Raw genomic sequence first — 17164 nt, 5'->3', positions numbered from 1 at the left:
TTTTACTGTAACAGTCAGTGAAAGTGTACAGCCATTCTGTCTCTGAGGCTGAGGAAGAAGGAGAGGCTACAGCAGAAACCTTCAGTGTGGTGGCTAATCAGTATCACTCCACATCATGACTAGATCTGGACTCCTGATTCTGGCAGCCCTTCTGGGATCCTGGGCTCAGTTTACAGGTAAAGTAAATCATGTTTACATCCAGAATTGGTTTGACAAATTCATCACACTGAATCATTTGCTGCAGTCAAGGACCTTTAGATGCAAAGTAAAAAACGACCCAGTCATGCCTTGAGATCAGAAATCAAAACTCAGCGACTATTCTGACATTAGATATAAGCCGACCTGCTTTTTTGCTGTTTGTTGTGGTTATGTTCACACTGCTCGGTGGAATATATTGTACTTTTTCTAGCATTTTTTAGCCACTTGCCAAACACGTGGATCAAATTACATCCTCACTCTGCACAATACTTGTTGCTTTAATTGTGGATTTCCAGAGTTTGAGCTTTCTCAGGCATTATGCGATGCAGGGTTAATTTACTGATGATTTACAGTGTGAGGAAGGTTTACAATAGGCTATCTCAGTTAGATATAAATGTCCACTGTGCGCAGAGGACCTTGGGCTGCAAATACCAGAAAGTTGAAATCACGCCACAGTTTATCACAAAGCGTGAGCAGCGTCTGACACCACAAGCAGAATGATAAGGTTGAGTTCAATACATTTTTGATAGATCAATACTCAATGTTAGGTGCAAAGTACAGGAAATGCCATGAAACACACTGCAACACTATCTTTAAAGGAAACTTCCCGGCATGGTTTAAAAAGAAACATATTATTGCACCCTGTATGTGTCTTTTTATCCTTATCTGTTACCTTTTTGACTTTGTGTGTAAATTGTGTGTAAATGTTTGTACCTTGAATGGGAAATTATTAAATTCATTTGTTTTATATGTCACATTTAGATGCTGTCACCATTAATGTACGAAAAAATGAATTATCAACAGAAAAATCAGAAAAGGTATGTAATTTCAAGCTATGCAACTTTGATATTGATTTTTGGATATGTATAATATACCATATATACAGTATTAGTGACAGTCTGAGGATTTGTTTTTCTCTGTTACAGGGAGAAAGTTACATGTCACTACTCTGTTCTCCACCTGCCTCCTTCCCCCCATCCTCCTCCGGTAGGTTTCTACTTTTTCTACTGCACTCAAAGACATGAAAATATTTCAAAAGACATCAATACTGCATTTACCAATTTGAGTGATTTCTTTGTTTCGTCTTTGTCTTTGTTTTAGTCTTTGATTTGTCTCAAATTTCAACCCACGTAGTTACTTGAATGCAATTGATCTAACAAATGTTGTCCAGTATTGCATCATGACATCATCAATCACTGCATTTCCCCCTGTTTCCTCTCCATCAGTTCATGCTCTCAGACCTGCTGACGTCTCAGTGGTTTCCGCCATGGGAATGCCACTCTCACACAGGTACATAGCCAAGATTAAGATGTGCAAATATACTTCCATGATATGCTCTTGCCACTTTGCAGCTGCAGGTATTCTTTTGTCTGCCTTTTACTAACATTCACTTGTCTCTATCAATGTGTCTGTCTCCATCACCAGGACTGAGGCATCCAGAGTTGTCAGTAGATTAGCTGGTAAGTCTAAACGCTCACTCATACTACAGCATTTCCTACTACTGGGCATTTCCAGGAACTGTAGAAGTCTTTATTCCTCTAAAATATATAGCATTTAATATTCATTAGATGATGATGTTGGTTTTGAAGGTGCCTCATCCTTCTGGCCTTGATATTGGCCATGTTCCAGCTCCCTTTTACAGATGATATTTACAATGACATGGTGACTGAAGGTTTCTTGAGTTTGCACCACATTAGCATATATTACACTATTAGATGGTATGTTATGGTAGGTTATGTGTAGGCATTTTGAATAAATCTTGATTTTCACATTGAATAATCTAAGATTGTTGTTTTCCATATTTCTCTGATTTGGCAACATAGTTCACCAGTGGATGGCTTTCATATACACTCCAGAATTACAAAAGCTGTTATATTGAAATATCTTTCACAGAATATACAATATGAACTTTGAATTATTTCCTATAGTTGCGTCTGTCACAGGGTTATTACAGTTTTACGATTTCAATGATATTTTATTTTTATTTCATTCTCAAATTGGATTTTCTATTTCACAGTTTCAGATGGCATTTGTTAGATTTGGTTTAGTTTTTATTTATCAAAAATGTTCAGTTTTAGTTTCGTTTATTTTTAGTTAGTGTTGTAGTATTACGATGGTCATGCCTGTGTGGAGTGTGCCAAAGTACCTGTTTTGTGTTCACACTGAAAGAAAAGAATGCAGTAATACGCATCAGTGTGTTGATATTTGATCAAGGCCGTTCATGTCTAGATGATCATCTCTTCTCTTCACTCACGTGGCACCGGTTAAAAGACTGAAAACCATTCAGCTTCCTAGTTAGTTTTGAAGGCAGACATCATAGCTTCCGTTTATCTTTAATGCTTTCAATGAGTTAAATTTTAATTTTAATTTCAGCTCACTAAATGTCTTTTCATGCCTAGTTTTGGCCTTTGTTTCCATTTTGGTCAACCATAATAACCTTGTTCTGTTATTTATTAACTTTTAGTGGATTTTAGTGAACAAATCCTTTTCACACTGTTTGGGGGATCGTCTGATTATGTACTTGAAAGTAAGCAATTTGTGGAGGCTTAAGATCTTTATCTAAGATCTAATCTCTCTGAAGCCTGCTGTAAAGATGTCTTGCACCTCAATTTAAGTTCAATCCAAGGTCAGAGTTAAGTCAGATGTTACAGTAAATAAGGGGCAGATATGGGGCCAAATATGGGGCATGTTTATGAAAAGAAATGTACTTCATACAGCAGGGCAACAATCTTGTAGCTTATAGTCAGTTATCACAGCAAATAATCACCTTGTGTCTCCTGAAGAAAGACAGAGTCTGATAATCTGCATAGCAACAAATGAAAAATACCAGCAAATGGTAATTAAATGAAAATGTATCCCATCTTTTTATATCAACATCACAATGGGCTCAGATAAAAATGTCAATCAACTATAATACATGTACCACATAACAGGCCTGATCTAGACTGTCTTTTCAAAACTCACCAATTTCCTAAAACAGAACATGCTACAAACTGTAAGTTGCTGATAAATCTTATCTGTGGGGATAAGAGACTGAGACATAAACAGAGGTTGTTGACCTCCATGCTACATAAAAGTAAGCATAACTGGCAATATGAATATGAGCTTAGGGTTTACCAGCTTCCCTTTTCACAACAGCAATTACTATATGATTTTATAATCCGTCGTCTGATTGTGTTGTAAACACCAAAGGAGTATCATTCCAGAGTGCGGGTATTTCTTTCTTTTTTATGGATTCATGGTTTAATATCAAACGCCTGGCCTACTTTTTTTTTTATAGATGTGCATACACTGCCTTTCTGAGACGTAGATTTTCAGAAATCTCTACAATTGTCTCTCTGTGTCTTGAATAGAGTTGCTGTCCATGTTTAATCCTGAAGTGATCACTCAACACTTGGATCAGGACTCACTGCAGCACAGGTAACACACACATGCACATGACAGGCAACACACAACACACACACATGCACACAGAAATGCAGGAGAATGCTGCATGTGTACTAGCTTTCTGTGTGTGTGTGTGTTGCAGGAGTGTGTTGGAGCAGGCCGAGGAACTGTCTGTGTCCCTTTCACATCACCAGGTACACTTTGACCCTCATAACCCCTTTACCCCTCTTGTATTGCCTGTCATAAAAATATATATTTTAAGTATTTTATATATTTCATCATTACAGTCTTTAGATTTAGTCTTTATATTGTCTTTGCACAGGGAATACGTGCCAAGAGAACTCTTAGAGTGTGTTTACCCACTATAAATAAGAGTTATATGCAAGGATACATCGACTTAAAGCAGTATACCGATCCATTTAAGAATTCGCATGAGCTGCTCCCCTCCCTTAGGACAGTTCAGTTAACAATAGGGAACACAGGCAACTCTCACCCAATGCTAGGAACCACAAAAAACAGAAATTGTAGCCCCATCTGCAGAACATCCCCCTGGATAATCTCAGTGTGATCTATTCAATCTTTTCCATGACACTACACTGAAGAGAAAAATCCACAGATTCTGGGGCAGAACAAACCCTTCTCTCTTATTTCTGGCTATCAGAAACTGTGTTTATGTCCACTAGTAAAAATTGATCTGCCCTAGACTGTATGAAAAATGTACTTGTGCTCTCCAATTTCATGGTATTTCCATCTAAACAAATGATGAAAAAAACAGATATTTACTTTCAATGTGCCTGATTTAGGCCAAAGAAACGGTAATATGTCAACTATTACTGCATGTCTTTGCAGGTCACAGACTGGAAGTTGGTGCTACTGTTTGTCCCGGCAGATTCTCTGTGTGCCTGTTCACCACAGGTAAAATTAACACTCACATAATCTTTCCACAAGAATTAAAACAAAGCAAACAATTGTTTAAGTTTCATAACTACAGCATAACTTCATAACTACAACAAAATCATGCTCGATGTTGCATGTTGTAGGTAAGTGGAGGTGTTTAGGTAGTAAAACTCTGTCTTTGTGCCTCAGGTTGCTGCAGAAGTTGAAGCTGTTGTGCAGGAGGTAGAGGCAGCTCTGCAGCTGTTGCAGAGCAAGGTATGGTACTTTTCATCATGTGAAATTTTGTCGTTATGGAATAAAACGGCAGTTCACTATAGAATACGAGAAACACCGAGTCATTTACGCTGTAAAAGTAATATGCCAGTTTGATGTTTTCAGTTGCATCACACCATTGTTCATACTGTGGTCTGGAGCGCACATCCTCAGCAGGACAAGTGAGTCTATTGATTTCTTTTCAAATACACACTGGGACAATATACTATAAATTCTATTATATATTTACTTAATAGAACTCCTGATAAAACTTAATGGAGTTATTTATAGCCTGTCGTCTTGTGATCCTGTTAATTGTAAAAAGGATGTGGCAGTGATGTGCTTGTATGTGCTGCGTTTACGCCCTTTTTATTTATGTATTATTTATTTGCAGCTGGTGTCAGTGTATGAAAGAAGACAGCATAAACCAGCGACTACAGAAAGGCACTCTTATAAAAGCGCTACAGGTAAAGGACATGTAAGCGATTGATGTGTGTGCATGTGGCTCATGCTTGTCTGAATCATGATCGGTCGCTTGCTTGATTTAATCATCCATTTGCCTCATTTTTCAGGACTCTCTTAGTCACGTCTTGGAAAATCCAAAGTGGCGCAGCGAGAGCGAAGACTTCACTGTCCTGCTGCAGTCGATCCCGCTTTTCCTTGAGCCCATCTCAGATTCCGTAAGTAGGGAGAAAGCTATACCCAGAGGCCAGTTGTTATCAACAGTATATAAACAGCTGCAGATATGCATCCTTGCTGCCAGTAACAATCACAAATGTATACATGAAAGACCCTTGATATGGCTAATATGTAACCAGCAACCTCATGTGTTTCTTCACAGGAGGAGAGTTCATTCTCTGACTTAAACCAACTAGCTCTTCAGCTATGGACAAACATGGTATGTTCTCATAAATCAAAACCATGAATGTTAATCAAATGTACAATATATACCTTCAGCTTGTACGCCAAAGCAGCAATAATAGTTTCCATGCTGACAACTCTCCATGTTGATTTCTATGTCATTGTGACCCTGTGTCTCAGTTGTAAAGTGAGTCAACAGGGAAGAGTCGCCCATTAAAGCAAAAGGAAGATGGAACAATGATATTATTTTGAAGGGAGATTAGATAAGAGATGTACAGATCTTCATGAGATTATCCGTGACTTTCTCCGACTTTGTTCACTCTGAACATATACAGTATATCTGTACATTACAATTATCTAATCAGTACCGGCGTCTGGCGCTGTGTGGCTGTTGGCTGCAGCAGATGACCTGACTCTAACCCAAACCCTTAACCAGTCATGACTGTTTCTCTCCCAGCTCCAGTCATTGAAGGGTGAGGCAGAGGTCAAGGACAGCAGTCTCATGATGATACCTTGCCCTACTGAGGTGAGGCATGCCATCATGCAACAATCTATTCTACCAAATCATCCCTAAATATGTTATTACCATGTGTCCAGTTTAGCTTCGATCCAAAAATGAAAAAATGTATCACAAAACTACTACTACTACTAAACTATTTCAGCAGCACTTGGTACTCACACCAAGACTAACCCTAACCCTAATCCAAATGATAGTGACCCAATGATTTAGGTTTTTCTAGAGTTTTTCCTTGTATGCATTGAGGGTCTAAGGCTGGTGGTGCCAGGTAAGTTAGGCTATCTAGAGTAGGTAGGCTGTTATGTCTTGGTAAAATCTGCCTCTATGTCTTGTGCTTTTTCTTATATCTTTGTCCTATATCATTCTGTTCTATGGTTGATTGCTGATCAGTTAGATCTAGTTAGGCTCATTCTCCTACTGAGCCTGACCAACCTAATTTCAAAATATCAAATCAGACAATATGGCTAAAACACTGACATGTCTTCTTTTTCACTCTCATCTCAGGAGCGTCCTTTCCTGCGGACACAGAGAAATTCCCCCACCAGCGGAGAGGAGGAAGTTGACAGCAAAGCCACAGATTTTGTGAGAACTTTTTTCTTTGACTCCTTTATGATCAAAACTACAGAGTGGGAGCAGACAAATATTTATACTTATGTTTTCAGGTTATGGGAACCGAGATACCTTGCACAGACCGTAGTCCATCTCCTACTACGCCCACTTCTGGTAAAAAAATATTTCACTGCTTTTACCCTCCCAACACATTTTGGGAAGCGTGGCTAATGCCGACTGAACCCAACCAAATGATTCTGTCTCCTGTGCAGTTCATGAGCTCCGACCTGCAGACATCAAAGTGGTGGCAGCACTAGGAGACTCTCTGACGGTGAGTGTGTCCCCTTCTGCTGTTTCTCAGAATGGTGCTTGACAGAGAACAGAAGACATAAATACAGATAAGAACAAGAGATATATACAATAAAGAGCAAGCGTGTGTGTGTGTGTGCAAAGGGACCAACATACGAAAATGAATGGCTACAGGTAGGACTTTGGGTAGAATATGTACTATACTATATGTACTGTATATAAATATGTAGGCTATATAAACTGTACTAAATAAATGAGACAGTGTTTGATTCCCTGACACTTACAGCTTGTTCCACAGGAGCCAATCTACAGTATATATTATGAAGCTCCACAATTGCAGTGTATGCTTGTGGTTCTGGTTCAATATATATCACCTCTGGTTTCAAGCCGTCGATTTTATCCATAATCTGATTCTGACCATCTCACCTCTCGATGTCTTCTGTGCAGGCAGGCAACGGTGTGGGCGCCAAGTCAGACAACCTTCTGTTAGTGATTAATGAGTACAGAGGACTATCATGGAGGTAAAATAATCTACAGTTCACCTGTTTGCTAAATCTCTGATAGTGTGGGAAAGTACTGACTGACTGTTGTTTTATGAGTAGTGTTCAAAACTAACAGGTTGCGTCTACCATTTTCAGCATCGGTGGAGACGCCAACATCACCACTGTGACCACTCTGCCAAGTATGTATCTCTCTCATGTTATTATTTTACCAAAATGTATCATAGTATTCCAGGCAAACTAAATTATATAGAAAATAGGCCTACAGAAGCTCAGTTATTTATTTAATATCAGATGTCATCAGACTTCCTCTGCCTTATCTTCCTTATTAGCCTATGATTGATAACCATCTATGATTATGTTATAACTACCACAATAAAAGTTATAGCCAGTGAGCTTATCATAATCATTTACAGACCTCACTGTCTAGCAGACTTGCTTTTTAACTGAGGACCTATTTGAATCAACTACATGTTTTAGGATGCCTCTGATTATCCACAATAAGCTGCTATATATTCAGAACATGTTAAAATGTTGAAATAAAATTCACATATTTATTTTCACATTCTCATATTTTCTCATCTGCATTTGTCTATATATTTTCATTTATTCTCATACTGAATATTTCATATATTTTCACATTTTTCATTTATTTTTCTTGTCTGCTGTTATTTTGCGCATCTTACATATACGCTGTAAATTCATATATTTTCTTTTTTTCCGTTCATATATTTTTTATTCAGTATATTCTAGTATTGTAATCACCAGTTGCGTTATGTTTGATTCCTACTCTATTGCTACTTAGATCCTGCTCTTCCTTGCTGTATTCTATTTGCTGCTGCAGTGACACAATTTTTCCACGGGGATCAATAGACTTTCATTCAATCCAAAATCGAATCTAATCTAAAACGCAATACTATGCCTCGCTCTAAACTCCATCATAGTTTTACTACTCTTACCTATAATTGTGCCATGCAGACATCCTGAGGGAGTTTAACGGCTCGCTGACCGGCTTCTCAGAGGGAGTCGGTAATGAGGAAACCCCTCAGGCCTTCCTCAACCAGGCTGTGTCAGGAGCTAAGAGTGGGTCAGTCATCTTCTCTTTACTTCTATTTTATATATTAGTTTTCCCTCTTCTTCTGTGAATCCATCCACTAAACAGAAGCCACAACACATCAGATCAATGTATTTGCAGCCACCTCTTGCTTGCTATTGACCTCTACCACTAAAAATGCTTTGTGTTTTCAGTAACATGGTCCAGCACGCACGCGTCCTAGTGGACAAAATGAAAAATGATTCGGTAAGGCATTAGTTAACTAGTAATAGTCACACTTAACACATCAACACACACATATTCCCTCACCTAACTTTTGTCTCCATTTTATTTTCCTATTAACAAACATAGAACTAACCAAACTAACCCTACATTAACTTCTTTACATTAACTTCTTATCTCCTTCACAGCGCATTGATTTCCAGAATGACTGGAAAGTGATCACCATGTTTGTTGGGGGAAACGACATATGTGACTTCTGCACAGATACTGTGAGCCTTCTTACTGAGTTCTTTGATTAACATTTTATTAATGATAACTTATTTTTTACGCTTTTTTTAGTAGTATGTTGTGTTATTCCCTTATGAATAGTAAACTGTCTTAATGTTTCTGAATGCTACATGTAGGATTTTCTCATTAATACAATTACTTGTGATGATAAAAAAAAATGTTGGCATTTCAAACACTAGTGCCAAAGCTGTACTTCATGATTTCTTTGGTCTGAATAATATCCTATGTTAGATTATGTTCTACATCACAAGCCATGGATTGTCAAAAGCATCAAAAGCAATTTGTTTCACGATGATGTATTTAGAGAAAACCACACACAGGTTATATTTGATGCTGAAGCCATATGACTCCCATAAAACTTGCTGTAGGTTCTGCACACTAATGAGGATCAATACTTTCCACAGGCTTTTTTCTCAGCCAAGAATGTGGTTGGTCGTATCCGTCGGGCTCTGGATATCCTCCATAATGAGGTATATTTGCATCTTCTCGCGTTTTGCTCCACTTGCACAAACATATGACCTCGCTGTATGTCGGGCTATTTCATACTCAGTGTACAGAGTATAAATGATATGATGTAATATGATAATATGATGTTTTGTACCCAACCAGGTGCCTCGTGCCATTGTGAATCTAGTCGAGCTGTTACACATTGTCACGCTGCGAGATCTGCATAAAAATGAAGGTCTGGGCTGTCCCACCTGGTTTGTAAAGTAAGTGAGGGTTAGTGGGCATGTGACACAAACATTTTGACCAAACACTTACAAGCGATTATTAAAAGAGTTTTAATATTGATGTTCCAGATTAGTTTGCCCATGCATACTGAAGGCTACTGAAGGATCTGCTGAACTCCAGAAGGTGGAAAACTTCAATAGAGCTTACCAGGTACAAAGATTAAAAAAAAATATTAAAAGGAAGAGTCTCTGAGTTGTTTCATCCCAAAACATTTCATTTGAATACATTTTTGTTTACTTTCCACATTTCTGTCTGCCTATACAGAAAAATCATCAGCCTTAATTTACCTCTGAGAGTGAAAAAATAAATTCTATACCAATATTTAGATAAGTCCATACCCATCAGAGTTAATTTAACCTCTTCCATTACAAACACGGCCAAGTTTTGTTCAAACCCACAGAACATTATTTTAAATTGTAGTCAAGATCCCAAGGTTTCCAAAGATACCAAATATGCCATGCTGAATTACAGGGGAATGTGTATAAAATGTCGAACAAGACCTCTAGATTTTTTCCATTTGATGTGATGGTGCAGCCATAAAAAAATGGCGTCTTGGGTTTGAATCTTTCACACAATATAAGCAGCTAATAGCTTCAGTGAAGCGTTGGAACAAGCAGATACAGAATATGTATGTGACATTGTTGTACAGTATGGAAAAAATGTTTTATCTATAACTTTGGAGCTACTTGAATGGAAATTTAAGGGGGAAATACCTTTAGACTAGTTTTGAACACTTGCCACAAGAGCCAAATCAGCTCTATGAGTGGACAGACAGCTCTCTAATCAATATTTGTCAACTCAAAATAACTGTCACTGACAAATCAACGCTTATTAATGCAGGGACATTTGCTGTGTGTTTTTCTGTCTCTCCTTCCAGCATGGTATGAGAGAGCTAATTGACTCCGGACGGTACGACACCCATGACAGCTTCACTGTGGTACTGCAGCCCTTCTTCAGAGAGGTTGTCCTTCCCAGGCTAGAGGTAAGAGCTCGACTGTGTCCTCACACATGGGCTGAACGTGATTCGAATATTTCTAATGCTCTTTTCATATATTCATTTCTTTTTGTCTGTACCCCTTTTTCATTTCTGCCATCCCTTTCCCTTGTTTTTTTTTAAAGAACGGCCGGCCTGATCGCTCCTACTTCTCTCCCGACTGTTTCCATCTCAGCCAGAAAGCTCACACACTCATGGCTCGGGCTCTTTGGAACAACATGGTATGAGATTTCTAACACTCTGATACACATGGTTACATTTTTTTTTCTCTTATCCAAAATCACTGACTCTCACAATCTCTTAGTTAGAGCCAGTGGGCAACAAGACTTTTACCCAAGACTTCATGGCTGGCATCGATTTGAAGTGTCCTTCTAAGGTAACATAGCATAGGTTTACACTAATGACATTCATTGAGTCCAACAATTTATCAGATAATAGACATCATGTGTTGTTTTTCATTAAGTTTATGTATAAATGTGTTTTTGTTTCGTTGTTAGACCGTCCCGTTCTTTAGGACCGCTCACAACAGCAACTACACCTTTCCCGGCCCTCCTCCCACTCCTCCTCCTAATACGGTAGGCCGTAGTTCCTGTCATTCATACACAACTCCACTCTTGATTGGCCATTAATTAGCATTAATGAATGACCCAGAGTCATAGATTATAATTGACATATAATCTGTGGCTGTGGGTTGACCCTGTAAACCCCTAAAACAAACGTTTGTCATTCTTCAGAACTGGGGCAGTGACTTCTCCTGCGTTAACCTCGCTCCATCTGACTCTGTGCCCACTACAGGTAAACATTCAAGTGTTACTCAGGTATTAACCCATGGAGGAAGATAGAAGTGGTATATTAAAGATATACTCACATTGATCTTTTCTTAGTTCACAGGGTGCGACCTGGAGACATCAAAGTCGTGGCTGCGCTGGGAGACTCTATAACGGTGAGTTTGTACACAAGCATGTGTGTATGTAGTAATGACATCATGTCCGGAGCGCTGCCTGACATGAAAAGGAGTAAAATAATTGGAAGGTGATCATTGGACTTGGCTCTGAATACAAAATCATGAAGAAGGGAAAAACCAAGACACGGGTTTATCCCTCTTCATGATTACGTATGTATGTAGTGTGTGTGATTTCCATGTATATCTGAGTGTGTGTGTGTGTGTGTGTGTGTGTGTGTGTGTGTGTGTGTGTGTGCTTGCCTGCGTGTGAGTGAGTGAGTGTGTTTATGCATGCACCTCTGCATTTGTCTGCCATCTATTCAAGTTCTCATTTTCTGGATGTAGACCGGCTTTGGGGCTAAAGCGAAGAATCTGCTACAGCTACGAACTGAGTACAGAGGAGTGTCATGGTGGTGAGAGAAATGATATGAAACTGAACAAACTCTATGCAGAAGCAAATCATGCACATTGCATTGTAATAATGTATCTTTGTTTTTTTCATCAACAAGCATTGGAGGAGATAAAACTCTTGACACTGTCACAACATTACCCAGTAAGTCACAAGCCTTCACTGTTTCACTCTTCCTTCTCTTGAGTGTAATATATACTGTCGCCACTAGATGGCAGAGTTGGCAAACTATCTATTGTTGCTTCTCCATAGGTTGCAACAAAACTAATATCGTTTTGCCTCTTATGTAGTAATATCTCTTCTTTTTATGATCAGATATCATTAAGAAGTTCAATTCTGACATCAAGGGGATGTCAAAGGGTCAAGGAAAACGGCAGACTGGCTTCAACATGGCTGTGTCAGGAGCTAAAATAGCGTGAGTGCTAAAATATCCTTGATCTACTATGAGGTTTGTCGTTATACCTACATAACAGTGTCACATCTAAATACCTATTCACTGCCTGGTTACAGTTTCAAGCATCAGGCCTTTTTTCAACATTTTGTACACCTATGAAACCTTACTCTTTGATTTTATACAGAGGAATCCCAAGGCAAGTCAGAAGCCTTATTGATGCCATGAAAAACAACTCTGTGAGTCTATTATACTAACTGCAATCAGCATTCAGTGATTCTGCTGCATGAAATGATACACGGAAATTATAATATTTCATATTTATGTGACACAAATGCAAGAGAAGTTGATGTCATATCTCTTCCTCTTCGTTCCATCCCCCCCCCCCCTCTCTCTCTCTCTCTCTCTCTCCTTCTCATGGATATAGGCTGTGGATTTTAACAACGATTGGAAGCTGGTGACCCTGTTCATTGGAGGCAATGACCTGTGTCAATACTGCAATGACAGGGTGAGCTCCCGCAGGACGTCTTCACAGGACTCTCCAGCACGACCTATACTAGATAAAAGATAAAATCACATTTACACAGCGCTCCCCTCCATAAAGACAACCTCCTGTCACAGCGGTGCGCTTGTAACTTCCTTGACGCTGTGTGACGCCCTGTTTAGAGCTGTCTCATGATATCACTCTCCAAGTGGAATAAGCATCGGAGCAGAATAATCAAGCATTGTGAACAACCCTCCCCTAATTGTTTTATTGTGTCAGAGTGAGATGAGAGCAGACAAGGTTTCTTTTGAATGAGCACATTCTGTCACTTTACCCCTCCAACACAAAGCACCCCACCACCCGACCCCCCCCCCACACACACACACACCCCCACCCCACACCCCTCCTTCCTCTATCTCAACCTCTGTCTGCATGAAACAAGCACACAGGCACAGTGACAGGCCTTGTTCTCTAAGAGGCATAAACAAGGGAGAAGTCAACCCAGACTCTCTTCATCCTGTCTCTGTCTCGGCCTTATCTTCCTCCACTCTCCCCTCTCTCTCTCTCTCTCTCTCTCTTCTTTCTCATTTTACCTCCTTTCTCTCCCTTTCCCCTACTCTCTCTCTCTCTCTCTCTCTCTCTCTCTGTTGCTCTTCTCCCTTTCCTCCGTCAGCGTAGTCTCTCTTTTAATGTTTGTGCTTTGAAGCAGAATATCAAAGCACGGCATCAATTTGAGATGAGCTGTGAGACTGTGGTAGTGACAGCTTAGTGTTAGCTCATCACTACTGTTGCTAGTACTCTCATACATGTTGCATGGCTTGATATTAACTTTGTAGATGCAACACGGCCAGTTTCACTCTAATCCTTTTTGCTTTTCACAGGCAAAGTATATGAACAGAGAATGTTTGTTATTCTGAAAAAGGTTTGAATATCATGTGTGCATGTGCTCACTATGAAATAGCTGTGTATATTATGTATGTAATTTTACTATAGTTCCTGTCTCAAAAACACAGGCCTCTTTGTCACCTAAGAACTACAGTCATCATTTGATGACAAGCTTGGATATTCTGCACAAAGAGGTGAGATGATGTCCATGTTATCTATCAATAAGTAATAGTTGATAATGCAATAAACTAATATGTTGAGTAGCTGCAGGTCTTACTAAAAATATAATTTAAATTTTTCTCAACTACGCAGTTTCCCCCCACAAATCAATAAGGTTCATCTTATCTTATCTTATCTTATCTTATCTTATCTTATCTTATCTTATCTTATCATTGATCCTTTAGGGGATCAATTTTGAGTTTTACTCTTTGATTTACTCATGAATGTGTTGTTGTTGCCTTATCACCTTAGGTCCCCAGGGTGATTGTTAATGTAGTGGAGATCCTAGAAATCGAAGGCCTTCGCAGGATCAAAAGGGACAGTCTTGGGTGCAGCCTGTTACAGCAGTATGTTCATCAGTCCATTCACAGCAAATCAATCAATACGTGAATCAATACCACTGAGTCCAAGGCAGATTTCTCCCTTGGGACAATAAAGCTTATCTTGATATTGATGTTAACCCCGCAAGTATTTACCAAAGGACTAACTTTTCCCTGAATCAACAGTAAATCAATGATGTTTGCCCCAGGTTGTCCAGAAGTAAACAAATAAGGTTAGAACAGTAGTGTATGGTAACGGTAAAGTAACATTTTGTTTTCCAAATTAATTTGTTTATTTTCACCCTTGACCCTCAGGTTTATTTGCCCCTGCTACCTGCAGCCAAGCGACGATTCCCCAGAGCTCGCTGAGATAAAACGGATCAATCGGGATCTACAGGTCAGTGGACCGGATCAATGAGACCAAAAAGTGTTTTTCTTACCAAAATTCAACATTATAGTGAAGCATGCTGAAATATAATAAGAACAGGCATTGCAGTAGCCTCAATAATGGTTGCGTTTTTGGTATTTCTCTCAGACTGAGACGGAAAACCTGGTGTATGGAGGCCGCTATGACAACAAAGAGGACTTTGCTGTGGTGGTGCAGCCCTTTTTTAGAAACTCCATCATTCCTTTGAACTCGGTGAGTCCTCCGTGCACAGACACATACACACGCATGCACTTGAGGACAGTGACAAGCCCAATGCCCTCAGAACACATAATTCATGCAAACACTGATGTTGTGATCCTTCTGCTTCAGGAGGGGAAACCTGACGTCACCTACTTCTCTGAGGACTGTTTCCACTTCAGCGAGCGGGGACATGCTGACATGGCCGTAGCGCTGTGGAATAACATGGTGAGTCTGGCAAGGGGAACAGTTAAAGGCTAACTGTGTTTGACAGATCAAGGTTGTTTTTGGTTGAAGTCTTCCTAAATCAGCTCATCCCATTGTAATTCAGCTGAAAATTCAGCAAAGATATATTCTGGTTTGTTTGTAGTTGGAGCCTGTGGGTGAAAAGCAGACGTACAACAATTTCACGAATGACAGAAATAACATCAAGTGCCCCACTGAGGTAAGAAAGCTGCCACACAAGCATTTCTTGCAGAATACCGCCTACCCAGTTGTGTTTTATCTATAGCATTCTTCTGTATTGACGTTAAAAATAAGATGCCTACTATACTTTCCCTGTGTGTGTTTCAGGAGCATCCTTACATCTTCACAAAGGTGAACAGCTTTCCCAGTTTGCCCAGCACCCCGGCACCCAGCACCCCGACACCCAGCACCCCGGCACCCAGCACCCCGGCACCCAGCACCCCGGCACCCACCACCCACAGCACAGCCTCGCCTCTCACCCCAACTGACTCAGGCGATGTGCCAGTTTGGGCCGCTGCCTTGCTGGCTGTGACAGGTCTTCTGATTGGCTTGGGTGGCGCCTGGCTCTTCGCCTGGCTCCTCCTCCTCTACAGAGGCAAGAAAAACAAGAGGAAGATGCAGACTGTGGTGGAGATGAAGGGCACCGGGTTTTAAAAACACTACCTACTGTACTTAGTGTGGATTCAGTTTAGTTCACACTGGCTCTCTCTTGCCTCTTCCACAGTTTTCTGCACTGAACTGTTGAGAATGACTCTTGTTCCTTTTCGAACAAAGTAGTAAAGAGGAATTTGCAAACTGCACCTACAAAACAACATTCCAGCATTCAAACTGATTGCAGAGTGGAAAAGGAAGAAAAACTTTATAGCATATTGTAGTGTTTGTCTCCTGTGACTAGTGAGCTTAATTATTGTCCTTGGACCACAAAGACTTCCTCTGGATGTAACAACAATGCATAAAACCACTTTTGGCACTTGTAAATATAAAGCAAACATTGTTGTGTGATGAATATGTGCAATAGTAACAACTTGGCATTAACAAGGAATGGTAATGAAAACTTAAATTCTTTTGGATAATTGTTTTTCTATTTATTTTTTATTTTTTGATAATGAGAATTTGCAGAAAATGTGTCATTGGTGATAGAGAAATCTGTACAGTTGAGTTTCCAATAAACCAAAGAAATGTTTTGTATTTATTCAGAATAAATTTTAAATTCAGATATAAACTGTAATGTAGTCTGACTGCTCAAGTGAGACTAAATGAAATGTCCAGACAACCAAAGACAACATAGCCTGATTGTGCAGGGAATCACCAACATCACAGTTTAATAGTATTTATTTTGGACACACATGAAATAAATCACTGCATCATAAATGACACAAACCGCCAATGCACAAACTACTCTGCTTGGAGTACAGTACACTTTACATGTATTAGCTGCATCATTACCATCAGTGATATGGTGATAATTACAAAGGCAGGTAAACTATAACCTCTAGTCAGTAATCATTATATGGCAGCCAACCATTATTTAAAATGTACTTTCAGAAAAGCACTTATTTATGCCTTTTTTCCCTCAAAAAATCCTATGCTCACAACTAATCAGTTTGATATTACTTAATAAGATGTATACTGGGAATTTACATCATACAGATTTATGTCAGCCTAAAACTGTGAGTAAACTCCATTCCACAGATAAAAAGGTGAGTAAACCGAGTTTAAATGGGTTTACCCTCTACTACATCCCTGATTACCATCTATGATGATTACTGTTTTGCCATAATAATTCATTAGGCAGTAAACAAACATTTATTGACACAACAGCTCCTCCTGGCGTCTGGTGGGGGAATTGAACGGGCCAGCGTTCTGAAACATCAGTGTGAAG

At 39.5% G+C, this 17164-nt stretch overlaps 1 protein-coding gene across 1 annotated transcript; it reads left to right on the top strand.

Annotated features, from left to right (window-relative positions):
* The first annotated feature begins 1136 nt into the window (after positions 1-1136).
* On the top strand, positions 1137-15936 carry LOC139914038 (phospholipase B1, membrane-associated-like). Its single transcript, XM_071902227.2, has 42 exons — positions 1137-1185; positions 1425-1488; positions 1624-1658; positions 3552-3618; positions 3728-3779; positions 4435-4500; positions 4672-4737; positions 4861-4916; positions 5129-5201; positions 5307-5414; positions 5579-5632; positions 6053-6121; positions 6617-6694; positions 6775-6835; positions 6934-6992; positions 7418-7491; positions 7609-7652; positions 8449-8557; positions 8719-8770; positions 8935-9015; positions 9439-9504; positions 9644-9744; positions 9835-9916; positions 10644-10748; positions 10886-10981; positions 11065-11136; positions 11258-11335; positions 11495-11555; positions 11645-11703; positions 12049-12116; positions 12213-12256; positions 12428-12527; positions 12691-12742; positions 12931-13011; positions 14001-14066; positions 14344-14438; positions 14727-14808; positions 14947-15051; positions 15169-15264; positions 15407-15481; positions 15610-15718; positions 15776-15936. The coding sequence occupies exons 1-42, from the start codon at positions 1137-1139 to the stop codon at positions 15934-15936; spliced, it is 3171 nt and encodes a 1056-aa protein (XP_071758328.2).
* Positions 15937-17164: the final 1228 nt, after the last annotated feature.

The sequence above is a fragment of the Centroberyx gerrardi genome, chromosome 17 (assembly GCF_048128805.1).
Source record: "Centroberyx gerrardi isolate f3 chromosome 17, fCenGer3.hap1.cur.20231027, whole genome shotgun sequence".
Taxonomy (NCBI): domain Eukaryota; kingdom Metazoa; phylum Chordata; class Actinopteri; order Beryciformes; family Berycidae; genus Centroberyx; species Centroberyx gerrardi.
The sequence above is the reverse complement of the archived record's forward strand: the minus strand, read 5'-3'. Positions and strand labels throughout refer to the sequence as shown.

Bases quoted from the DNA above. Each gene is read 5' to 3' on its own strand.
- LOC139914038 (XM_071902227.2), top strand. From the start codon at position 1,137: ATGTCACTACTCTGTTCTCCACCTGCCTCCTTCCCCCCATCCTCCTCC. The intron at 6,695-6,774 runs GTGAGAACTTTT...TTATGTTTTCAG, and splicing joins ACAGCAAAGCCACAGATTTT to GTTATGGGAACCGAGATACC. The intron at 7,492-7,608 runs GTAAAATAATCT...TACCATTTTCAG, and splicing joins TACAGAGGACTATCATGGAG to CATCGGTGGAGACGCCAACA.